This window comes from Vipera berus, assembly GCF_964194415.1.
Source record: "Vipera berus genome assembly, chromosome: Z".
In the NCBI taxonomy this organism is placed as follows: Eukaryota; Metazoa; Chordata; class Lepidosauria; order Squamata; family Viperidae; genus Vipera; species Vipera berus.
This window is the reverse complement of record NC_138205.1, coordinates 90425059-90449560: the sequence shown is the minus strand read 5'-3', so window position 1 is coordinate 90449560 and position 24502 is coordinate 90425059. Positions and strand designations below refer to the sequence as shown.

Here is a 24502-nt window from a genome sequence, read left to right as displayed (position 1 = left end):
ACCCATTTTACAACTTTCTTGCTACATTTATTTTTCACAACAGAGATCAACAGATTTGGAAGGCAAATAAAAAAGCTTGAGTTCAATCGGCAATTGAACTCCAATTCAAAAGAACTGTACATTCCGTACTTGATTTATATAGAAGAGAGAAAATCTTACTAAGTTACAATTATGGGATCTACTGGGTTCTAAGTTAGGTCTTGGACAGAGCACTAGCATTCAAAAACCAGCCCCCCTCCTTAATTGCTTTCATTCTGTTGAATTGGGAAAAGAAAATGGTTTCCTTAACAAAAACTACTATAAGATCTTAGATTATTTATATGAGACACTGTAATCTTTTCAAGCAAAAAGCAATGTTTTATTTTTTTACAAAAGGATTTGCTGATAAAGCAGTGTTTGGTCCTGTATAAATTATACAAACAATGAAATCTACTAGCACATTGTGACAACTATCATTTAAAATATTAAGTTCTAAGAGCACAGAAATGAAATACTTGAACAACAGGTGTATTCCCAATAAATCCCTCAAAGCAAACAGCTGTATTTTCAGTAATATTTGTTTTTGGAAATGTTTTAATTCCATGTTTTTAAAAACATAATAATGTTTCCATCTGAATGAAAACCTTCAAATATTTCATTCCTATATTTAAACTGTATTATTTGGTATAAGAAATAGATCTTATAGAAAAATAGTTGTTAAAATGTATGCACATACTGATGAGTAACAGCTCCAAAACTTTAAAACCCACCCATTTTGCAAACTATTGCTTTTTTCCAAGTCAACTTTTTCACAATGTTTTATAGCTCATCGTGCGTATAAACAAATTCTCTTGCAGATATAAAGCCATCACTGTCCTCGTCTTCTTTATTAAATATGTCTTCAACCAAAGTATTATGGTGACTTGCATTAATTGGTGCACCATGTCTTTCAAATTCCTTCTTCAAATACATTTTTACCTTTGAGACAAAGAAAAAATATCAAAATTCAAAATCACAGATACATATTCAACAGCAGATAAGCACAGACTTCTATAGAGAAACCACAGTAATTGAAAGCCTTTATTTTAGTACACTTTGTAGCTTCACATTGATATTATCCTTTCGTTAGTTGGCTAAAAGAGTAGGATGAGCATAATATAAAAGTAGTCCATATATATCGAATATAATCCAGGACTACATATTTATTTATTTAAATTGTATGCTGCCCATCTTACCAGAAGAGACTCTGGGCAAGTTATAATTAAAATGTACTATAAACATTAAAACAATAAGGATCAAAAATTTAAAATTCAATTAAAATAAAACTATCTGGGATGGAAAGGGAGAGGGCAAAGTGATATCATCTATTTCATCACCCATCTCCAAAGTGCCACAACTCCAATTGGGGGCGCCTCAGGAGACTAGTTGTCAAGGCCTTTGGGGAGGTCAAAAGAGTAGGTGCATATCCCTAATTCTTGATTCATCTAAACCAGACATGTCAAACACAAGGCCCGGGGGCCGGATCCGGCCCGCGAAGTGGTTTCATGCGGCCCGCGAAGCCATCCTGGAAACAGTGAGGGAACGGCCCCCACTGCCTTGGCCCTGGCCCAGAGACCCTCCTCCTGCCAGAGATCCTCAGATCTGTCCCACTCCTGTCCAGGCCCCCACAGGCACCCTTGACGCCAACGATGTAGAGCTGGCCACGCCCACTCAGTAGGCCATACGCACTCTAGCCACGCCCACCCAGTAGGCCATGCCCACCCTGGCCACACCCACCCGGCCCCCTGAGGGCAACCGCAATGCTGATGCGGCCCTCAATGAAATTGAGTTTGACACCCCTGATCTAAACTCTCTCTCACACTTAATATGTTGAATAACTGCAGAACTCTGAAGGCAGGAGCAATTGTTCCTTTCTAATCTAGCCCAGCTTGTAATGGAAATTTATTTATAGACAGCAAACTTGCATACAACTTCAAGGGAAATGATAGCTTAGTTATCCTTTTCTGTAAACTGCAGTATACACTAACATATTCACCTCTTCTTTAGACAGCTTCCAATCATCATTAAGATCCATCTCTTGAAAGGACTCATGAGATCTTGGCCCATTTCTGATTTCTAAAAGGTCAATGTGGAAGATCAGTGTACTTTCAGGTGGAATTTTTCCTACCAAAGAAATATGTAAAGAAGAAATATATAAAATGGAGATTATATTAAGCCTAATACTGAGAACATCACACACATTTTGTTGCCTACCATTATCAAAAGTACTGAGAGTTACATAAGGTCTAACTAATTTAGAATGCAAATCCATGCACACTCAATTAGAAGTTAGTCTCACTGAACCTTTCAATGTATCAGAATTACAGGTTTTATAGTTTAGCATACTCGAAGGCACCAGAATGGTGGACTTAACTCCTAATTATATTATCGTATCATAAGTACAGAAAGATATCTAGTCTTCTATGGTCAACAAATGTACACATTTTCTGTTTGTAGCTCCACCCCATTTGGATTATATAAAGATAATTATTTTATGTGCTGTTTCTGCAATGTCAATGTTTGTAAAGATGGCCAGACTCAGAAAAATGTACAAATATACACCTAGGTTAATCTGAAGAAAAAGACTTATAATATCTTTGTTTGTCCTATAAAAGTTGAGCGTAAGAAAAGTTAAAGTGAAGAGACAGAGCTGGCTTCAGTTCAAATTTATTTTCTCTTGCCTATATTACGTCATACTTTTTGTCTATATTCTGGGAATATGAGAATGAAACCTAAATTTAGAAGAAAGCCACTTTGTGTAACTCTGCTACTAACATGCTATATAGCCTGTTTCTTCCTTAAAAGTTTCATCACCGCCTTAAACCTGATGCTGATAAATTATGGGGCAGAATGATTAGTAATAGCAAAACATGCTAAGAGACCTTATAGCAGTTAGATATGTGTGTATGCATGTGTTGTAGTTGTTGTTTCTGTAGTGGAGAAGCTGGAGAAGAACCAGGACTGAAGGAGGAAGGGAAGATGTGGAAAATAAAGGCCAACGTAAAGGCCAGTAGTGGTAGAAGCACTTGAGGGTATGACTATTACGTTGGGAGAGTGGCTCCAACAGATCCCAAGAACCACATCAGAACAATCTATCCAGAAGAATACAATGCTTGGAACAGCTAAGCTACTGAGTAGCACCTACAAAGTCCCAGGACCACTTAATGGACCACTTATTAAGACACTTAATACACAAAGGATGAGAAGTGTGTGTGTGTTTGTGTGTGTGTGTGTGTGTGTGTGTGTGTGAGAGAGAGAGAGAGAGAGAGAGAGAGAGAGAGAGAGAGAGAGAGAGAGAGAGAGAGAGAGAGAGAGAGAGAGAGAGAGAGGGAGGTTATTTTATTGGAATGTTATATATGAACCAATAGTGTAGTCCTGTATAAGAAAATATTTCTTTTTATTTCAGTGGAAATAATCAAGTTAAAAGGATATCAAACTACTTTAAATTGGCCAAGAAGTATCTCTGAATATATAATAGCATATTTGTATGCAAAAATTAGACCATATACCTGATCAAATATATTTCACTAAATCCATAAGTGAACAGAAATTGATACAATTTTTATATAATCCAAAGTTAAATACAATATCTATAACTGTTAATGCATAGTTTTTATTTATATGGAATTGTTTACAGATCCAAAATAAGAAAACAGCAGGCACAAAGATTTGGAAGGTCAGTACTTTATAGCACCTCCTTTGGCAGAGATAACTGCCTCCAAAAGTCTCCTGTAGCCAATTAAGAATCTTTTTGGTCTTCCATTTGGATTCCCCCCCCCCACACATACACACACCTTTTCTTATAGAACGCTTCTAGCTCAAATGTCCTTTATGTTTGAGATTTACCCAAGATTTTCAGTAATATTCATTGAGTTACGGAGGCTGTGCCTAAGCATGTTTCTTTCCTTTCTAAAAGCATCCCATGATTGATTTGAAGGTATGTTTCAGATGTTTTCCCAAAATATTAAATACAGACTAAGTATGTATTAAAAGATACAGAAAGATGTTGGGCTTTCCATGTAGTTATATTGATTATATAACCTGGATAAAGAGATAAATGTTGCTAGCATATATGATTTTATGAACCATAATCATATAATTATATGATTTTATGAACCTGAAAGTAATTACCTTTGCCTTCTTTTCCATAAGCTAGAGATGGAGGAATTGTTAATATGCGTTTCTCTCCTACACACATCTGTGTCAAACCTTTATCCCAGCCTTGGATAACTTGCTTTATACCAAGAGTAAACCATGTTGGTTGGCCATTATTATGCTTGTGACTGAAACAAAGAAAACATTCACTTAGGACAAGGGTGTCAAACTCAATTTCATTGAGGGCCGCATCAGCATTGCAGTTACCCTCAGGGGGCCGGGTGGGTGTGGCCAGGGTGGGCGTGGTCTACTGGGTGGGCATGGCTGGAATCCGTGTGGCCTACTGGGTGGGCATGGGCAGCTCTACATTGTTCGCATCAAGGGTGCCTGTAGGGGCCTGGGCAGGAGTGGGACAGATCTGAGGGTCTCTGGCAGAAGGAGATGGGACCGGGGCAAGTGCCAAGGCATGGTCCACTGGAGGAGCCTCACTGTTCCTCTCAGACCATGTGGGGGGGGGGCTGGATGGTGGTGCAGAGGTCAAATACCTGGCCCAGCCCTCAAGCACTCGCGGCACTAAGCCCAGCCCCACTTCCCCAAGGGTGCACCCAGCTGCACTTATGTCCTCCTCAAGGCTGCTGCTGCTGTGCTTGCTCTCCTTAGCCAGGTCGCTCATGATGGGTATGAGGGCAAAGTCAAGAGGGAGACCCACTCCCTCTCCATGTAAGGAGACCTGGCTTTGTATCCAAAGCTTCCTTAGCAATAGGATGGGAGACACCCCAGGATAGGCCAGGAGGAGGGGGCAAGGGCATGGTGAAAGGGCAGCAGGGAAGGTCTAAAGCAGGACTTCCCTTAGACCCTCCCTCTCCTTCCTTCCTTCCTTCCTTCCTTCCTTCCTTCCTTCCTTCCTTCCTTCCTTCCTTCCTTCCTTCCTTCCTTTGAGTGGTGGGAAAATATTTGAGATGGAGGGAGAAAAACAGGCAAGAAATGCAGCTGGGGAAGTGTCATCCTTTGTGAGGAATGAAGAAAAGTACCATCGCCTGGAAGTGGCAAGCACATGGCCCTCGCCTACTTCACATATCTGGCTTGGTAGGCTCTGGGGGAGGGGATGCCATGAGCAGCATGAGAGTCAATGTTACCTGTGCAATGCTGCCCAGCCCCCAGCCTGCCCGAAGTAGGCAGGGCCATGTGCTGGCCACTTCCAGGTGATGGTGCATTTCTTCACAAAGAGTGATACCTCCCCAGCATGCACCCAGGGAGCAGGGCCGATGCGGCAGGGGCCGGTCCCTCACTGTTTCCAGATGGCCTTGTGGAGCTAAGACTGAATGCATTACAGCATAGATGGCCACCACAAAATTGTACATTGGCTCCCACCTAGCCTGGGCCAGGGCCAAGGCAGCGGGGGCCATTCCCTCACTGTTTCCAGGATGGCTTTGCGGGCCACATGAAACCACTTCGTGGGGCGGATCCGGCCCCCGGGCCTTGTGTTTGACATGTCTGACTTAGGACATCGAGTTGAAAAAAATCCTTTTGCTGGATCAGACCAGAGATTTGGTATTTTAGTATTCTGTTCTCAAAGGCTAATGAAGGCTAATCAAATAGCCATCCTATTCTATTTCCTTCTAGTAATTCACATGGCAAATAGAATTATAGGGTCCTATAGGGTTATTTCATGGAACAACCCATGCTGAGGAATGTGAAGCACTGCTAACTAAACTCACAGCAGTTCTCATCCTTGGCTGTGTTAGGTCTGGCTGCAGTTGTAATTCAGCAATTTTTGGAGGGCCCTAGCCCATTTTAAAGCATGCACATAAAAAAGACTGAGAAAGGGGACAGATTTTTAGATTTTTTCTCCTGGTTTAGCAATTGAAACTATTAGTAATAACACAATACAAAAAAGTAGCTTATTATGTTTGCACTAATTGAAATCTAGGGTCTTCATGACAATCATTAGCATAAATGTATCATATCAGGAATTTTAGAAATTTGCAATATTGCAATGCCCTTACATGATAAATTGGGAGGGGAGAATATCACAAAAATGCTTTTAATGTAATAATTAGCATTTGTTCTACACATTAAATGAAACAATAACAATAATAAAGCTTTATAAAATATAAAATAAATTATTTCATTGGAAATTTAACAAAAATGCCTCCTAGTCATTTCTCTCATTTCTCATTTATTTTCTAATCCATGTTCTTTATAGCAGCATTTTTAAAAAAAGACCTGACTCAATAGCATACTTACAACCTTCTCATTCATTTTCTGTATTCTTGCTGACAATTCAGAATGTCAGAATAAATATCAGACATCATTTCCCTTAGTAACACAAAGTACTTATTAGTTTAATATGTTTCTGTTATCCATACGTCACATTAATGGATAAAAATACTGAATATCACTAATACATATAGTCCAAAAACTATAAGCATGCTACCAGCAGAGATGGCAATATATTTGACAGAAGCTGAACCCAATTAGTTAATTTAATTAAGAGATGTCAAAATGCAAAAAGTGTCAATTTCATTTCTAGTAAAACGCCAAAACTTTGAAATCTGCCATGGTCTAATGACATAAAATTAAAAACTTAACTGATTTAGAGATAGGCTGTAAGAGATAAATTTAAATGTTTTGTAAAGATATTTAACATTTAATGATGTTTAAACATCTAATTCACACATAAACAACCATTTCAGAATAATGTTTTATAATGTACCGTAACTAGACATCTCATGAGCTATTGGATCATTGTTTCACAAAATAATTCTTACCTTAACCGAGAAACAGAATGACCAAGGGCAAAAAAAAAGCAGTGGAAATGGGAGCCATGTCAAACTTCTTGCAGTTGACTGCTTTTCAGCAACTGATGATGGAATCAGTCTATCTAGCCTTCAGAGGACTAGGATGAGGTTAGTCTACTTGATTTCCAGCCGCTGAAGGAGGGGCTCGTCTATTCCGCCTCTGGAGGGCTAAGGTAGGTCTGGCTTACAGAACCTCGGGTTGACAGCACAGAAGCATGGAAGTAGTCACAAATCTACAAATTTCTATCCCATGGGAATCATGGATAATGTATCCAAGTTACTTTGAGGTACTTGATTCAAAAATTGTTGCCCTATGATGGACTGCTTCACCCAGTTAAAAGTTACAGACAAAAGAGTTTAGTAGTGCATAACCTAAACTTCTAAAGAATACACAATATACCTGGTAGTTCATAGAATTCTTATGCCTCCCCCAAGAAGAAGCAACAGATAGAAAACTGATTTGTAAGCCAAATAATACTCAAGACACCATTTCTGAAGCAAATTTTAAAACAAATGACCCTCACTGTATTGTATTGTATATACAATATTGTATATACAATATTGTATATTGTATATTGTATTGTATATTGTATACTGTATTGTATAGGCTCAAGGTTGACTCAGCCTTCCATCCTTCCGAGGTAGGTAAAATGAGGACCCAGATTGTTGGGGGCAATTAAGCTGACTTTGTAATAATGCCGCTTGGGGTGTGTGTGAAAGCCCTAGTAAGCAGGCATATACATAGAATGAAGGCTACTGCTAAGCTTGTAAGCCGCCCTGAGTCTTCGGAGAAGGGCGGGATATAAATGGAATAAAAATAAAAAAAATTGTTCATATATCTCCAGGGGTCATGATCCATAAACTAAGAACACCGTTATTGTTGTGTCTGTAGATTAATTAAATGGGCCATCCCAGAAGCGGGAAACTCTGGGTGCAATTATTGGCTGGTGCAATTTAGGCGGGAGTTTCTGGGCTGGGGATTGGCCACTGTTTGAATGTAGAAGACTATATAAGGGGGAGTTAAACGGTTAATTGGCAGTTGACTTATGTGTGTGTAATAAACGTTCTTGCATTAAACCTCACGGTGTCGATCGTCTATTCGAACCTAACAATTGGCGACGAAGGTGGGATCTCCAGAAGATTCGGTAAAATGGCAGCCAGACCATCGCGCACCGAAGTTCCAGACCAGGCCTGGAGACAACAGCCACAAGCAGCGCAAAGATTACCAAGGGACAGCCAGCCCAGACCGAGAGACTCGGACACCAGATGTGGTAGCTGTGGGGGTAACCACCCCAGATCAACTTGCAGATTCCGCTCAGCTAAATGCAGATCATGTGGGAAGACCGGCCACATCCAGGCCATTTGCCGCAACCGGACGCGAGACAACCGAATTCACGAATTGGACGTCTGGGCCGAAGGTAAGGTAACCCCCCCTGGGTTCGTGGCATAGAGACCCCTAGACCTAGGGCACGACAATCCAACCGCGGGGAGGGGGCGAGAGTCAACCACATAGGACAACAAAAAATCAATCACATACTGAGGCCTAAATTAAAAATTGTAGTCCAATTGCAAGGAATACCCTGCAAAATGGAGGTAGATTCAGGGGCCTCAGTATCAATAATTTCTTGCGAAACCCTGAAGCACATTGAACGGAAAAGTGGTCACAAAATTCCACTTAACCCGACCGAAATCCAGTTAGCCGATTTTCAAAAATCCCCCATAACAATTAAAGGAAAAATCACCATTAGGGTTACTTATAAGGGGTTCAATGGGTCATTGGACCTGTTAGTGACCGAGGGCCAAAGAACTAGTTTAGTAGGCCTTAATTGGTTCCCTGCTTTAGGAATTTGGGTAGGGGGAATAAATACAATTCAAAGTAAGACCCTCAAATCTGTTTGCGATGAATTCGCAGACGTATTTGATGGAACTTTAGGTAAATATAAAGGCCCCCCCATTAATTTTAATTTGGACCCCGCAGTAAAACCTATTAGGTTGAAGGCCCGGAGGGTGCCTTTCGCCCTTAAACAAAAAATCGAGGCCGAGCTTGATAAGCTTGTAGGCCAAGGCGTGTTAGAACCGGTCGAGGGAGGCCTGTGGGAGACACCAATTGTCACACCCCTAAAACCTAATGGGGATGTGAGGATTTGTGCCGATTATAAAGCCACTCTAAATTTAGGAATGCAAAAACACGCTTACCCGGTCCCTACGGTGAAGCAGGTCCTCGCGACGATCCAGGACGGCGCCATCTTTGCCAAGCTTGACTTGGCGCAGGCGTATTTACAGCTTACCGTGTCTAAGGAAGCCGCCGAGGCCCAAACGATTGTTACCCACAAGGGGGCGTTTCGAGTTCACAGGCTTCAATTTGGAATTCAGCTCCAGGCATCTTTCAGGAGGTGATGGAGAGGACCTTAAAGGGCATACCAGGTGTATGCCCTTACTTTGATGATGTCCTGATTGCTGGAAAAACTGAAGAAATTTTAGCTGACCGGTTGGAACAGGTATTGGGGAAATTTAGATCTGCAGGACTTAAATTAAAAAGGGAAAAATGTTTTATTGGGGTTAAATCAACAGAATTTTTAGGGTTTAGAATTGATGAGAAGGGCATTCACCCAACAAGTGAAAAAATTAAAGCAATTAAATTGGCACCTGAACCAAGGAACAAGGCTGAATTACAAGCCTTTTTAGGATTAGTTAATTTTTATCATACATTTTTACCACATAAAGCTGCTATTGCTGAACCATTGCATAGACTTTTAGACAAGAAAACCCCTTGGCAATGGCAGGAAAAACATAGAATCAGTTTTCAAACTTTAAAGGACATCTTGTCTAGCCATTCCACTGTCACACACTTTATTGAAAATAAGCCAATTTATTTAGCGTGTGATGCTTCACCTTATGGTGTTGGAGCTGTCATCAGCCATATGGATGACAAGGGTCAACAAAAGCCTATTGCATATTATTCCAGGACGCTTACAAAAGCTGAAAGGAATTATGCCCAAATTGACAGGGAAGCATTAGCAATAGTGGCAGGTGTAAAAAAGTTCCATGATTACCTTTATGGTAGGAACTTTACCATATACACTGACCATAAGCCTTTACTGGGATTGTTTACCACGGATAAGCAGACACCTCAGATCATGTCTCCTAGGATGCTGAGGTGGTCTATTTTCCTGTCAGCATACTCGTTCTCCCTAAAACATAGACCAGGCAAAGAGATGGGCCATGCAGATGCTTTAAGCAGACTGCCTCTAACTAACACTGAGGGTGATCCTGCACCAGCGGGCCAGATTTTGTCCTTACACGAAATACCTGAGTGCCCGTTAACTGCAAAGGACATTGCAGCGGCCACTAAGAAAGATCTAATACTTAACAGAATCTCAGCCTGGGTTCAAGGGGGATGGCCCAATAAAAATCCGGACCCTAAATTCACACACTATTTTAGGAGAAAAGATGAATTATCATCTCACTTGGGATGCATTCTGTGGGGCAGCCGAGTAGTGATCCCAGAGACTCATAGGAAGTCAGTATTAGCTGAACTACACGAAGGTCACCCGGGAATAGTACGCATGAAGGCTCTAGCTAGAAGCCATTTGTGGTGGCCTGGGTTAGACTCAGCAATTGAAGAGTGCGTAGCTGGGTGTTATCTATGCCAACGTTCTAGGCCGGAACAGGCTCACACGACAACTCACAAGTGGGAGGTGGCTAGGAATCCATGGTCCCGCATTCATATTGACTTCACAGGGCCATTTCAGGGCCTAACCTTCCTAGTTCTGGTAGACAGCTTTTCCCGGTGGTTGGAGGTTGTGCCGGTTAAATCAATGTCTTCGGCAACAACAATTCAGGTTTTAAGGGGCCTCTTTGCCACCCATGGGTTACCTGATGTGATTGTCTCTGACAATGGGCCCCAATTCACCTCTGCTGAATTTCAGGATTTCCTCAAGGCCAATTGGATTAGGCACACGACTTCAGCACCCTTTCACCCGTCCACCAATGGCTTGGCTGAACGCAACGTCCGTACAACAAAAGATGCTCTGAAAAGGATCATCCACGGCAACTGGCAACAGAGATTGGCACAATTCCTTCTGTCACAGCATACTACACCGTGCACAGCCACAGGGAAGAGCCCGGCTGAAATGAGGTGGGGAAGAAAATTAACCACAAAGCTGGACAGACTTCACCCTGATAGACTACCCACAGAAGCTGAGGCGGCTATACCAACCCGGTCTCTCAACATTGGGGACTTAGTATGGGCCAGGAACTATGGTCCGGGGGACAAATGGGTACCGGGAGCGGTCATTGATGTCACGGGGCCGTTATCTTACACTATTGAGGGGGAAGGGAATAGAGTAATTAAGAGACATATTGACCAATTAAGGAAAAGGGCTCCAGAAATTGTGCAAGACGATGTGGGCCTATACCCACAGGCTCAGGATGTCACATTCAATCCTGACCACCCTAGCTCAGCAACCATTGGATATGGTGAGGTAGGAGTGGAAACGCAAACCGGGCTACCAAACACAGTGCCACAACTGGGCAATAATGATTGGGAGTTGTTTCCGGTGGGTAGCTCAAGTGTATCTCATAGACGCCCAGTCCAACAACAAAACAAAACACAACAACAACAAAACACTGACATTGTGTCATCAGAGCCAGTGGCCCAAACATCTGGAATGATAGCCAATGGCCAGACAGCAAATGAGACTGTTGCCAACAAGAGTAATAGATACCCTACCAGGGTTCACAAGCCACCATTATATTTGAAAGACTATGTTAATAAATAACAGTAGTGGGGGGGAAGGGGTGTTGTGTCTGTAGATTAATTAAATGGGCCATCCTAGAAGCGGGAAACTCTGGGTGCAATTATTGGCTGGTGCAATTTAGGCGGGAGTTTCTGGGCTGGGGATTGGCCACTGTTTGAATGTAGAAGACTATATAAGGGGGAGTTAAACGGTTAATTGGCAGTTGACTTATGTGTGTGTAATAAACGTTCTTGCATTAAACCTCACGGTGTCGATCGTCTATTCCAACCTAACAGTTATTATACTAGTTTATATTTATAAAAGCATGATAGTACAAAAAGAAAGAAAGGGAAAGGTGGATCTTACTGAAGTTAACTAGAACTTTGCTGTAAGAATGGTTTGCTCTGCTGTATTTCTGGATTTAAAAAATAAAAAAAAAGTTAAAGTGGTCTTATCCAAAGGAAAACCTCATAATTCAGAAAAAGGTATATGTAATAATATCAAAAGTTATGACCCAACTGAGTAAATCCACAATATCTTATAGGCCCAATATCCCTTTAACAAAGCTATCAAATGTTTCCAATTAAGACTACATCGTACATTTTGATGTAACACTTTTTCTGGCCCAGGACTACAGATGACTTGGTGGTATGTTAAGCGCCATATTTCAAAGAATAATAATGAGAAAAGCCAAGGTATCTTGTACTATAGAAAATACTGTTTCAGTGCAAACATTGCATTGAACAAAAATTTGATTTGTTTGGTGTGTCTGAATTTATAGAATACTCACGTGGAATGAAATAGTGTGCCGTCTTTCTCTAAATATCCGTCATAGTGCACCAACATCAGATCTCCAAACTTGGTCTTCCTTTTGCAAATGAAAGGTTTATTGAGAATTTCGGTTTTGACCTCTGGTTCTGGAATGAGAGCGCCAGTCACAAAAGCCACGGTCGCAAAGAGAATCCAAAAGGTACCTTCCATTCTGGTTACTTGAAGATGCGTTTTTCATAGGCTGAAAAGCAACCCACATGACCTTACATGCACCTGGCCATTAAAAAAAATAAACAACAATGCTCAAATATTACCTCATTACTAAGGAATGATCTCAGATTGCTTTATTAAAAACCCCTCTAAAACATACTCCTTATTTTCTAGTATGCTTAAATTGTATTTTCTGAAAATTCCACTTCAAAGGATTTTAAAACAACGGCAGTTGCAATAAAGGTGGAGATGGAAAAGGCTAAACACGGAGCCGAGCTTTCTCCCAGGAACCTCTGTATCTCACCAGCTTTCACTCTCATTCCCCAAATCCGCAGACGTGGCAAACGTGGTCCTAAAACCCGCAGAAAAACAGGCAAATCTCCTCCAAGCATTTGTATCCATTTAATAACCACCTCTCCCCTTTCTCTCTCCTTTCTGGTTGGCTCAACGCGAGGGCTGGGTATTACGCCAGCCACTCAAATTGGGAAGCTGACCCGTTCGTCTTCAGGGGGAAAAAAAAAGTGAAGGAAGTTCTCATCGCCGAGCGGCGATTGGTCTTCCAAAAATTCCAGCGACAGAACGCCGCGCATACATTTTGGAATCGCTCAACACAATACCGCCGGCTTCGGAATGCCATCATAGACTGACGCCACGCATGGATCCGGATTCTCATTGGTTCCCAAGAACTCATCTGCTCTCTTGGTGTTCCAGCCACGCCTTTTCTCCAATCATATGTAAACTTTGCATTCAGAAACGTATTTACGTAACTCTGCGGGACGGACAAAGCCCGTAGCAGTAATTAAACCTGTATTTCTACTCTAGTAGCGTAAGGCTACTTAGTTGGCTGGTAGGGTAGGGAGGGGGGAAATAGGGCGGGGAAGGAGACAGGAAGGCGGGCCGGACTTCTGCCAGCCTCAGGATGGCCTTGGCTCTCCGTGCTTCAGCTGTAGGGCTGAGAGCTTAAAAGTTTCCCGGGGGAAGGCCAGGGACAAGGTTTCACCTGTCCCAAGCAGATCTGGATGGGGGGGACCTTGTCATTATGGAGGGGGTACTGTACAAATGGACCAACTATCTAAGCGGTGAGTATTACCGGTCCTACCTTGGCTTTGTTGACCCGCTTAAGTTGCGCCATCTCGGCAAATCGTGAACTTGAAGCTGGAAACTGGTCTGTGTAGGTAAAAGAGCGAGGTGGTGACTTTGAAAACTAGGAAGGAAGGGAAACTGTTTTGGGTGCCCAATTTACATGCTGATGGCTGCTGGAGGTCCTAAGCTTTACAACGGCCTGGAGATAGGAGTCTGGGCTCTGCTGTTTTTGCCTTTAAGAATCGGGATCCTGGCTTGGGAGGACAGTGCAGTCCTGGAAAATAACTTGCATGCTAAAGTTAAATTCAAGTCCTGAAATTGGAGGAGTTGTGGAAAACCATGCAGATGCTGCCCCTAAAGGAGAAAGAATTGGAAAAAAAGAGGGACAGAGCACCTCATTTGATTTAAGCAAAAGGGATTTTATGTACCATCTGAAGTTTTTTGCCTAGTATTTATCAGCTTTAAGTGGTTGGAAGCCAATGACACACAGTGCTACCAGTGTAGTGAACTATGAATGATGAACTACAGTTTTTTCTAACCTGCTATTTTAAAAAGTAGACAAAGAGAGATAATTATAAATTATGTAAATACATTCTCCAGGTTAGATTTTTTTAAGCTGTTTTCATAGGACAAATTCTATGAGACTTGCTTTTAATCTTCTGATCATCCTCATTACTCATTTTTGAATCAGTTTCTTTGTGATTTTCTTACAATACAGGTAGTCTTTGAGCTACAACCAAATTGAGCTGAAAATATATATTGCTAAGCAAGGCAGTTGTTAAGTGGGTTGTTTTATGACCTTTTTGCCACAGTTGTTAAGTGAAGAACTGCAGCTATTTTTTTTTCCATGCAGTCATGAAGAACATCTGATTTCCCCTTTTTTCTTTGTTTCTTGGAAGCTGACTAAGAAGGTTACAAACAGTAATCAAATGACCCCAGGACAGCATAATTGTCATAAATATATGCCAGTTAAATGGCTGCATTTTGAAAACTGACTATAGATCACTTTTCCAGTGATCTATGTAACTTTGAATGGCTGTAAGTTGGAGAGTACCTGTATTAAAAACTAAGGATTAAACTTGGTGGCTCTCTGCTTAATCTCTCTAGTTAATGCGTAATCTGTGAATACTATTTTGCGTAGGCTATGTATCCACTTAATTGTTGCTCTATTCAGCCCACACTTAATTTGCTTGCTAATCGGAATGTCAATTGCTTTGCTGAAATCCAGACAGTTAAATTCATTTATTTTGATCAAAGATTAGATTAGATTATTAAGAAGAAAATCTGATTATAAGAATAGCAAATTTAAACAGAATCAAATACAGAAGAACATACAGTGCATTCAGAAAGTACTCAGATCTCCTTCACTTCTGTCAAGTTTGTTATCCTGCAGCCTGATTCTACAGTGGTTGAAATTCATTTTTTTCCTCATACCCAATAATGACAAAGTGAAAACAGAATTTTAGAAATGTCTGTAAATTTAGTAAAAAGAAAAAAAAACCTGAAATATCACATTGGTATAAGTATTCAAACCCTTTGCAGCAACATTTGAAATTTAGCTCAGGTGCCTCTCATTTCTCTTGATTGTTGCTGACATGTTTCTACACCTTGATTGGAGTCCACTTGTGGTATATTAATAATAATAATAATAATAATAATAATAATAATAATAATAATAATAATAATAATAATAATAATAATAATAATTTTATTTATATACCGCCCTTCTCCCGAAGGACTCAGGGCGGTGAACAGGGCAGATATATAAAAAATACAAAAATACAAAAGTTAAAAAGAATTAAACATATGCCCAACTAAAAACAGTAAATACATATATTAAAAATGACAATAAATTGATTGGACATGATCTGGAAAGGGCACACACCTCTCTATAGGAGGCTTCACAGCTGACGATGCATACAAAAGCCATGAGGTCAAAGGAACTTCTTGCAGAGCTTAGAAACAGGATTATTGCAAGGCACAGATCTAGGAAAGGCTACAGTATAAGTTCTGCTGCACTGAAGGTTCCTAAGATTAGATTAGATTAGATTAGATTAGATTAGATTAGATTAGATTAGATTAGATTTATTGAATTTATATGCCACCCTTCTCCCTAAGGAGCACAGTGGCCTCCATAACTCTCAAATGGAAGAAGTTTGGCACAACCAGGACTCTTCCAAGACTTAGTCGCCTAGTCAAACTGAGCGATTGAGGGAGAAGGGCCTTAAAGAAGTGACCAAGAATCCGAGATCCTGTGTGGAGATGGGACAGAATTGCAGAAGGACAACCATCACTGCAGCCCTCTACCGATCTGGGTTTTATGGCAGAGTGGCTAGACAGAAGCCTCTCCTCAGTGCAAAACACATGAAAGCTTGCAAAAAAGCCCCTGAAGGGCTCTCAGACTGTGAAGAACAAGATTCTCTGGTCTGTCTGATGAAACCAAGATTGAATTGTTTGGCCTCAATCTAAATGTTACGCCTGGAGGAAACCCAGGCACCGCTAATCACCTGCCCAATATCATCCCAACAATGAAGCATGGCGGTGGCAGCATCATACTGTGGGGGTGTTTTTCAACAGCAGGGACTGGGAGACCGGTCAGGGTTGACGGAAAGCTGAATGGATATCTTAAGTGAAAACCTGTTCCAGACAGCCCTCAGGACCTCAGAAGTTTCACTTTCCAACATGACAACAAAGGGTCTGAATACTGATGCCAATGTGATATTTTAGGTTTTTCTTTTTAATAAATTTACAGACATTTCTAAAATTCTGTTTTCACTGTCGTTATGGGGTACTGAGTGTAGATTAATGAGGGAAAAAATGAATTTTAACAACTGTAGAAACAGGCTGCAGCATAACAAAATTGACAAAAGTGAAGGGGGTCTGAATACTTTTTGAATGCATTGTAAATAAACAATGGCATATATAAGGGTTGTTCTGTTTAGTTGCAGTACAATACAATCACAGCTGTTCTAGTGTCCTCAGGAAAGCTAGCTATGTTATGTTTACAGTGTTCATGCAAATTGCCTAATCAAAAAATGAGATAAAGTTTGCCTGATACCAAGGTTTCCCTTATCTCACTTCATAAAAAACTGTAATACACACATTTTACCTATTTAAATGTAATCTTGTTCTTTTTCCTAAAAAAATTATATTTCCCACCGTATTAAATCATCTACTTAATAATAAAATATCCCCTTTTAATAGATCAAAGCCATTATATATATATATATATATATATATATATATATATATATATATATATATATATATATATATATATATATATATATATATATATATATATATATATATATATATATATATATATATATATATATATATATATATATATATATATATATATATATATATATATATATATATTGCCTGGGTTAGTCAATAAATCAAACATATTCCTGATAGTTAATTTTTATTTCCCTTTTCAATCTAACTTTTCAATACAAATCCTTATTTTCCACTAATTTCCAACTTTTGAATCCAATAACCCAAATTCCCCTTATCTCAGCATTTCCTTTTAACCCTCTAATTGAGAGTATAAAATCCCCTGTAATATGCAATGGGTCCTAGGGATTTAAACTCATTTAAAGACCTTGAATTCAAGTCCCAATTAACCTGAGTAACTTTGGGCCAGTCAATCTAAATACGAGAAAGAAGATGAGTTGGATATGTTTGCCATCTTGAGTTATTTATAAAAATAATAAAGATGAGATATAAATAAATTTTAAAAAATAAAGTCGATAGATATTCCAAAAGTTTTAGTCCTGCCTCTTCATCCTGATTTGCACAATTCTCCAGGGGAAAAAATAGTGTCTTGTTGGAAGATGTTTGAGCCAATCTATAAATGAAGAAATTTTGACTTTTTCTTGCTACTAGTTAGCATTTTGACATTCTTTATGAACAGATGGTATATTGTTCCTTCATTCTTAGCATCTTTTACTAAGTTCAGTTAATTCCCAATTTTAACTTTTCCAACACTATACTAGAGGTGAGGGCTACTGTTCTTTAGTGACGTGTCCCAGTTTATGTCTCCTTTTATTATTTTCAGAATTTTAAGAAATTTTTGCTGCCCTTCAGTTTTTTACTGAAAGGAATTTCCAACTAGTTTTTTGCAGAATGGAAGCCTATTTACCATTGCTTTGGCTTTATTTGGTTAGGGTTTTTTTTAGCCCAACATATATAATTTGACTGTGCTCATCTTTTCACAATATGATCATTCTAGCTTGGTTTGTGGGCAAGGTGGTTACACTGCTTACTTTTGTAATAAAATGATATTACAATCTTGAACAAATACACTTTGCTCTAAAAAGATTTATTTACATTATAAATACAGTCTAAAGTGCAACGAGGATGAATTTAGGAAAGTGAGATATTCATTATACTGTATTAAAAAAAAGGAGTGTCAGGTTTTTTTCCTCCTGAGTTATAGAACAAGAATCAGGAGTGGTTAATAATAGTCCAAGGTAATATAAGAGTGAATAATGTTAGTGTGAGAAAATACGTTTATTTTAAGTTATTAGATATTTATTTTAAACTATTTGTATTTATTGTTATTCAACCTGTTCAGTGTTACAGTGGTAAATGTCTTGGTTAATACCAAATGTTACTGTGTGCCTGTTTTGTACTTAAAGAATCATAAGACTGGTTAACTGAGTTTAAGTTGCAAATCTAATATAGAGGTTTTATAGTAATAAGACCCATTGGGCAGCCAAACCTTTTTTTCAATAAGTCAACATACAATACTTAAGAACACAATTATCAATGTGTCTAACAAAGATCCAAACCAATTCAGTAGTTGAAGTTTGAAATATGGGTAAGGGATTGGTATATCCATACAGGAATGGAAAGGTGGATTTTTCCTCATTAAAATTTCAGATGATCAACAAAAACATTATTCTATAATGTGCTAGGCAGACACAGAGTGTGGCTCACTCTTATACTTTGAATACAAAGTATTCACAAACTTTGATTCTGACAAATCACATCTGAATCAACATTAGCACTTGATGGAACAATTTTTCTCATATGTTCTTATATCTTAAGATTGTTCTTAACTAGATACTTTTAATGAAATGGTCTCTTTCTCTTCTCATGTCAAGTGTGTGTGTGTGTGTGTGTGTGTATTTCTAATTGACAGGATATTGAACTAGTGCCTAACTTATGCTTATTAGGATTATCCATCAATAATAAAGGAACCAGCAGTCCAGAAATACACCATAGGCTGGCACTTGATAGAACAACCATGAAGGTCTTGGAAAAGATATTTAGATACCTTGATGTGTCTATACCTACAAAGACCAGGGATGAAACACTATGGAAGTGAAATTTGGACTTTGAAGAAGAAAGTTAAGAGGCATATTAATACCTTTGAACCTTAATGTTGGAGAGGACTCTTGAGAACACCATGTTCAGCCAAATGAACTAAAATGGAGACTACAGACTAACGAGAGAGTAAAATGGATGATCTGAAACTTTAGCTGGCCACTAACAAGGGGTGTACATCGGAGGTGGTGATCCTTTGAGAGCTGTATGCAACAAAATTTCATTTTGATGTATGCCGATTGGTGTGCATTCAAAGTGACAATAAAGTTATTATTATCATTAAACAAAAAGGATCATAAATCAATTCAGAATTCTCATTCGTAGCACAAATGACCAAGCTCAAATCATTCAATTTTGAATATATTATGTAAAGACCTAGTTCTCTGAAGAAGACGCTAATGCTGGAAAAGATGGAAAGAAAGAGAAGAATGGTACAGTAAGCAGCAAGGTGGAGAGACTCAATTACAGTGGCAATGAGCACTCCATTGGAAGACCTGAAAGACCAAGCTAGGGACAGATCATAATGGAGAAAATGTCCTTCATAGAGAATAAGTCTTAATTAAATCTTAATTAAAATCCAGTTGCCTCTGAAAAATATAAAAAAGTATTCTCCAATAGTATACCTTTTAAAATTTTCAAACAAAAATAACAAAATAATTCAGGGGGCATTTTAAAAATGAATGAACCATTCTTGTACCATTAAAAATTTATATTTTATATAAAAATATTAAAAATGCAATGTTTTATATTAAAATGCAATGCTTTAAAAAGTCACTGTTAAGTTTTGAATACTCTCTCTGTATGTATGCATTTATAAATTATGCTTTCTGTTACATTAACATTCACAACACTTAAACTTGTGGTTTTGTTTTATTCAAGACCCCGTAGCTTCCTCTTTTTTCTGTGGCTTTCACATTTGTAACATTCTCCACTTGAGTAACTGAATTCTTTCCCTTCCCACTCAGAAGTTCATGGTATCTATGTACCTTCTACTTCTACTGAGTAATACGTTTATGGTTTTTGTATTGGATGGAACATCGAGTCATTAATCTGGGAAAGTGTGGGGGTGGGGGAATGCTGAATGCTGCTTCAATGGATGTGTATTGGTACACTGTTGCAAGCAAGATTAAGTTAGATTGCTATCCATACCCTAGTTTTACTTAACCCCAAGCTATCTAGCTGAGCAGGATTTCAATTCCTAGACTAACTGTTTAGTATTAGTCAGACCAGTACTGACTAATACTGATTAATTTGAGAGACAGCTTCACTTAAGCCAGTGCAAACAGAATTTTTGAACAGATATATATACAAGGTATCTGTTTCTGACTGATGATTCCTTTATAATAGCTTTGCCACATCGGATGGTATGCAAATCCATATGTGGGATGGACTTGGCAAGAGTTGTTACAAAAGTTTTTGAGATATGTTTATCTGTGGGTGTTATAGAGTGTATCATAATTAATATAAAAGCAAATTTGGTGTGGAATTTTAATAAAAATAAAGTTCAATAGTTAAATGAACAAATTCCCCTTTCACATTCTTTCCCCACCTACAAACCATTTTATTTAATTTTATATTTGAAATAAAAATTAATGATTGCTAAGGAAGGGACTGGTTGTTTAACAAAAACCTTGAGAAGTTGCAACCTTCCTGAGGCTACAGATTGGATACCCAAACTGTAAGAGAATAGTAGCATTATTATTCTCTTAATTGTTTTGCAGTCTTGAGCAAAATGGTCTTTTGGAATCAACTGCTTCTAAATCTGTGGTTTTTAATCTTGACAACTTTAAGATTTGAGGACTTCAACTCCCAGAATTCCTTAGTCAGCTTCCTTAATTAAAGTTGACTCCTGATTTGATAGGATCTGTATATGTTACCTTTCTTACACAACATATAGTATTTGCTAGGGCAAATTCATTAACCATGGAACCAGTTTAGGCTTATTCTTTGACTTGCAATAAAATATACATTTTTTCCAATTGTAATTATAAAAAACTGCTTTATTTCTTTCCAGGCTGGCAACCTCGGTGGTTCCTTCTTGCAGGAGGGGTGTTATCCTATTATGACTCAAGGGAAGATGCTTGGAAGGGCTGTAAAGGGAGCATTCAGATGGCAGTTTGTGAAATTCAAGGTAGAGAAACAAGATCCACAAAGTATATGTTCTTGCTTATTAGATTCAATGACTTTGTTTAGAAACTGATCTGTAGCTTCACAAGCCATGTATAGGAATCTGAATAAGTGCCATAGACCCATGCTTTTCCAAACATGTTCCTATGCTTTTTCTCCCCTGCTTTGGTGTGAAAAATCATCTTATCTTGCTTTATTTCCTGTTAGATTGAAAAAGAAGACCTCTGCATTAATATCAGTTAATCAACAGGGACAATAATTTATTAGCTTAGTTTTTAAACTGACATGAAACCCAGAATTAACTTCAACGAAGAAATTAAATTAAAAGAAAACTGTAGTATCAGGTAAACTAGAATTTTTGTGACAAGGAAGTAGAAAACATGGAAATTGTTAATATGATATATATCAATATTTTGATTTATCAATCCAAAATATGTTATACAGATCTTAAGTTGGTGTGCAACACCTCTTCTCTTACTCATTCCTAGTGCACTGTGATTCTGCCTATTGATCTATGATTCTGATTTTGTTCTGTTTGTCCTATGCATAAATTTGGCTGTAGAAAAGAACTGTGATTAGTAATTCCAGGAGTTTTCATTTGGTTTATTTAGGAAAAGGAAGAAAAAGGATGCATATAACCAGACAGGTTGTGTCTGAATCAAGTTAGTCAATGTATATGTGACTGAAGAAATCTTGACTGAGAGTCTCATGTCCCACCTAACTCTGTTGATATTAGTTCATTCTATAGATAATACACGCATGGATTTGGTGATTCCTGGAGAACAGTGCTTTTATCTAAAAGCTAAAGATACAGCTGAAAGACAAAAATGGTTGGTTGCCCTGGGAACTGCCAAAGCTTGTTTGACAGATATTCGGACATTAAAAGAAAAAGGCAAGCAATTCTCATATGGAGCCTAATTTAATACAATATTTCTCAGCTTCCCCCAAAGTAACATTTTCTATTTATGTACATTTCCAAACTTTAAATTGCTTGTTGCACAAGGGCTTTATTAAACAGGCTTTGTTTTATTTCTTTCAAAATCATTTCTGTGATTTTCTATCCCTGGGAATCTTTATGCTGAATAGAGATTTAAGTATGAATGTCTCTTTAGTACCTTACAATCTAACAACTGCACACCAATGAATTCCTTCTTTTTTAAATCATATTAACTAATTAAAAGCATTATAGTAATGTATAATGTAAGAAAAAAGTGTTTTAATAAAAATTGCATTTACTCAAATATTACTTCTAATTTCCTCCAAGTGAAAAGTTATAACCTATCAAAATCTATCTTTAAAACAAGATCTTTGAAACGGAGATGAGCACCGGCCCCCTAGAGTCAGAAACGACTAGCACGCATGTGCGGGGGAACCTTTACCTTTACCTTTTAACTTTTCTAAATAGAATATTCTTTGGAAAAATGTTTATTTGTTGAGAAGCCATTGGAAATGCCTTCGATTAAATAAAATGTTAACAACTCTGACTGATTTTTCTAATTTAATTTAGAATTTACAGAAAACACTGAAATGTTGAAAACAAAAATGGCAGAACTTAGGTTATATTGTGACCTCCTGGTTCAGCAAGTGGAAAAAATTAAAGCAACCACTACTACTTCACATGTTCAGGTAATATTTTCTAAACAAGAATTCCAGTTGTCAGATGTATTAGAGTTGAGATGCTTGTAAAGGACTTCAGCGACAAGTATCCTATAAGAGTTTGCAAAAAGAAATGTTTTATTCATATTATATCGTTGTAATCGTTGCTCTAGTCTACTATAAGGCTTTTCTTTTGTTCTTAAAAAAATATTTTATGGAAATTTCATTGTGGCTTCTATACAGCAACCAATATTTGGCTTTGAAATAGAATTCAGGTCTTCCAAAAGCAGGTTTGGCCTGGCTTTTTTTTATGATCTGAGTCACAGTGTTCAGATCACCATGAACTGCATCTGCAGATGAATTAGTCGATTTTCACATGTACATAATATGGAAGTGATAAGAAATCAAGTCCTGGGTGTATTCTGTGCAGCAATACCAGTTTGGTGGGTGCTTGATACATATCTCTTAAAGCACACCGAAAGCCTTCCCCTTTTGTTAGGTTGCCAAGAACTAACCAGGACAATATGAAATCACCTCTCATGTTTGATTGGAAATAATACTGCGGAGAAAATACTTTTCGGAGAGAGAGAGAGAGAGGCTGTGTATATTCCTCTTATTCATGCATATTCCTCTAATTCAGACATGTCAAACACAAGGCCCGGGGGCCAGATCTGGCCTGCGAAGTGGTTTCATGCGGCCCGCGAAGCCATCCTGGAAACAGGGAGGGAACGGCCCCCACTGCCTTGGCCCTGGCCCAGAGACCCTCCTTCTGCCAGAGACCCTCAGATCTGTCCCACTGCTGCCCAGGCCCCCATAGGCAGCCTTGATGCGAACGATGTAGAGCTGGCCACGCCCACCCAGTAGGCCATATGCACTCTGGCCACGCCCACCCAGTAGGCCACGCCCACCCAGGCCATACCCACCCGCCCCCCTGAGAGCAACCGCAATGCTGATGCGGCCCTCAATGAAATTGAGTTTGACACCCCTGCTCTAATTCGTGCAATATATTGTTACATATAGAATGAATTTTGATAGGAGGTGGTTGCCCTGCCCTATCACTCAGTTTTAAATGGAAAGGCAAATAGGCAAGAGACATCCTGACAATTCAGACTGGCGGCACTTTTCAAGATGCAGAAACTTGCGAATTTTTCAGGAAGTCTCAGTCCTACCTGGATAATAAGGTCTTGTACAGTCCGAATCATTCTTCTTGCTTTTAATGAAACTTCAATGTCAAGCTCAGTATCAGAAATAAACCTGGGCACTTTATCGTCAGGAAACCTGAGAGTTGGGGTCCTTTTGGTGGAGGCATGAAAAATGTTTAAGGTCTTCATCTTTGTACATCCCCCATATATGTCAACCAAAAAACTTCTTTGCTGTCACATCCCAGTATGGAATATACTCCCTAAGAAGATCTGCTCACTGTTAAGAGAAAATACTTTTTTCCCCTAAGCATTTTTAAAATTAAAATCAATGACAGATTTTATTATTTTATTTTATTTTTATTCCATTTATTTATTTATTTATTTATTTATTTATTTATTTATTTATTTATTTATTTATTTATTTATTTATTTATGCTCTATTTTGAAATTTCATGTATTCCAGATCAGCTACACTTATTTCAGTTGAATAGTTATTTCTAGACAGCATCTATATTCCAAATTTTTAGGAAGAGACTAAAAAAAAAATCTACTCTAGCTTTTAAAAAATTGCAGCTTCCAT

The 24502-nt window shown here is 38.6% G+C and overlaps 2 protein-coding genes across 5 annotated transcripts in view; one reads left to right on the top strand and one right to left on the bottom strand.

Moving 5' to 3' along the window:
• Positions 1-350: 350 nt before the first annotated feature.
• On the bottom strand, positions 351-13197 carry FKBP14 (FKBP prolyl isomerase 14). 4 transcript variants are annotated; one of them, XM_081345670.1, is made up of 5 exons: positions 12939-13197; positions 12444-12570; positions 4150-4301; positions 2015-2142; positions 351-957 (listed from the first exon to the last, which is right to left on the bottom strand). In XM_081345670.1, the coding sequence occupies exons 1-5, from the start codon at positions 13024-13026 to the stop codon at positions 799-801; spliced, it is 654 nt and encodes a 217-aa protein (XP_081201796.1). In that variant the 5' UTR covers positions 13027-13197; the 3' UTR covers positions 351-798. The 4 variants fall into 4 exon arrangements, with proteins under 4 accessions (XP_081201796.1, XP_081201798.1, XP_081201799.1 ...); XM_081345672.1 differs by having other exon boundaries at positions 12444-12697; positions 12939-13160; XM_081345673.1 differs by having other exon boundaries at positions 12444-12665; positions 12939-13160.
• A 328-nt stretch (positions 13198-13525) lies between these two features.
• The window catches only part of PLEKHA8 (pleckstrin homology domain containing A8), a 31122-nt gene continuing 20145 nt past the window's right edge, over positions 13526-24502 (top strand). Inside the window, exons 1-4 of the mRNA XM_081346510.1 lie at positions 13526-13713; positions 21072-21188; positions 21921-22076; positions 22692-22810. Of these exons, the coding sequence (XP_081202636.1) occupies positions 13674-13713; positions 21072-21188; positions 21921-22076; positions 22692-22810 (432 nt within the window). The 5' untranslated portion in view covers positions 13526-13673. The remainder of the gene's footprint in view (positions 13714-21071; positions 21189-21920; positions 22077-22691; positions 22811-24502) is intronic.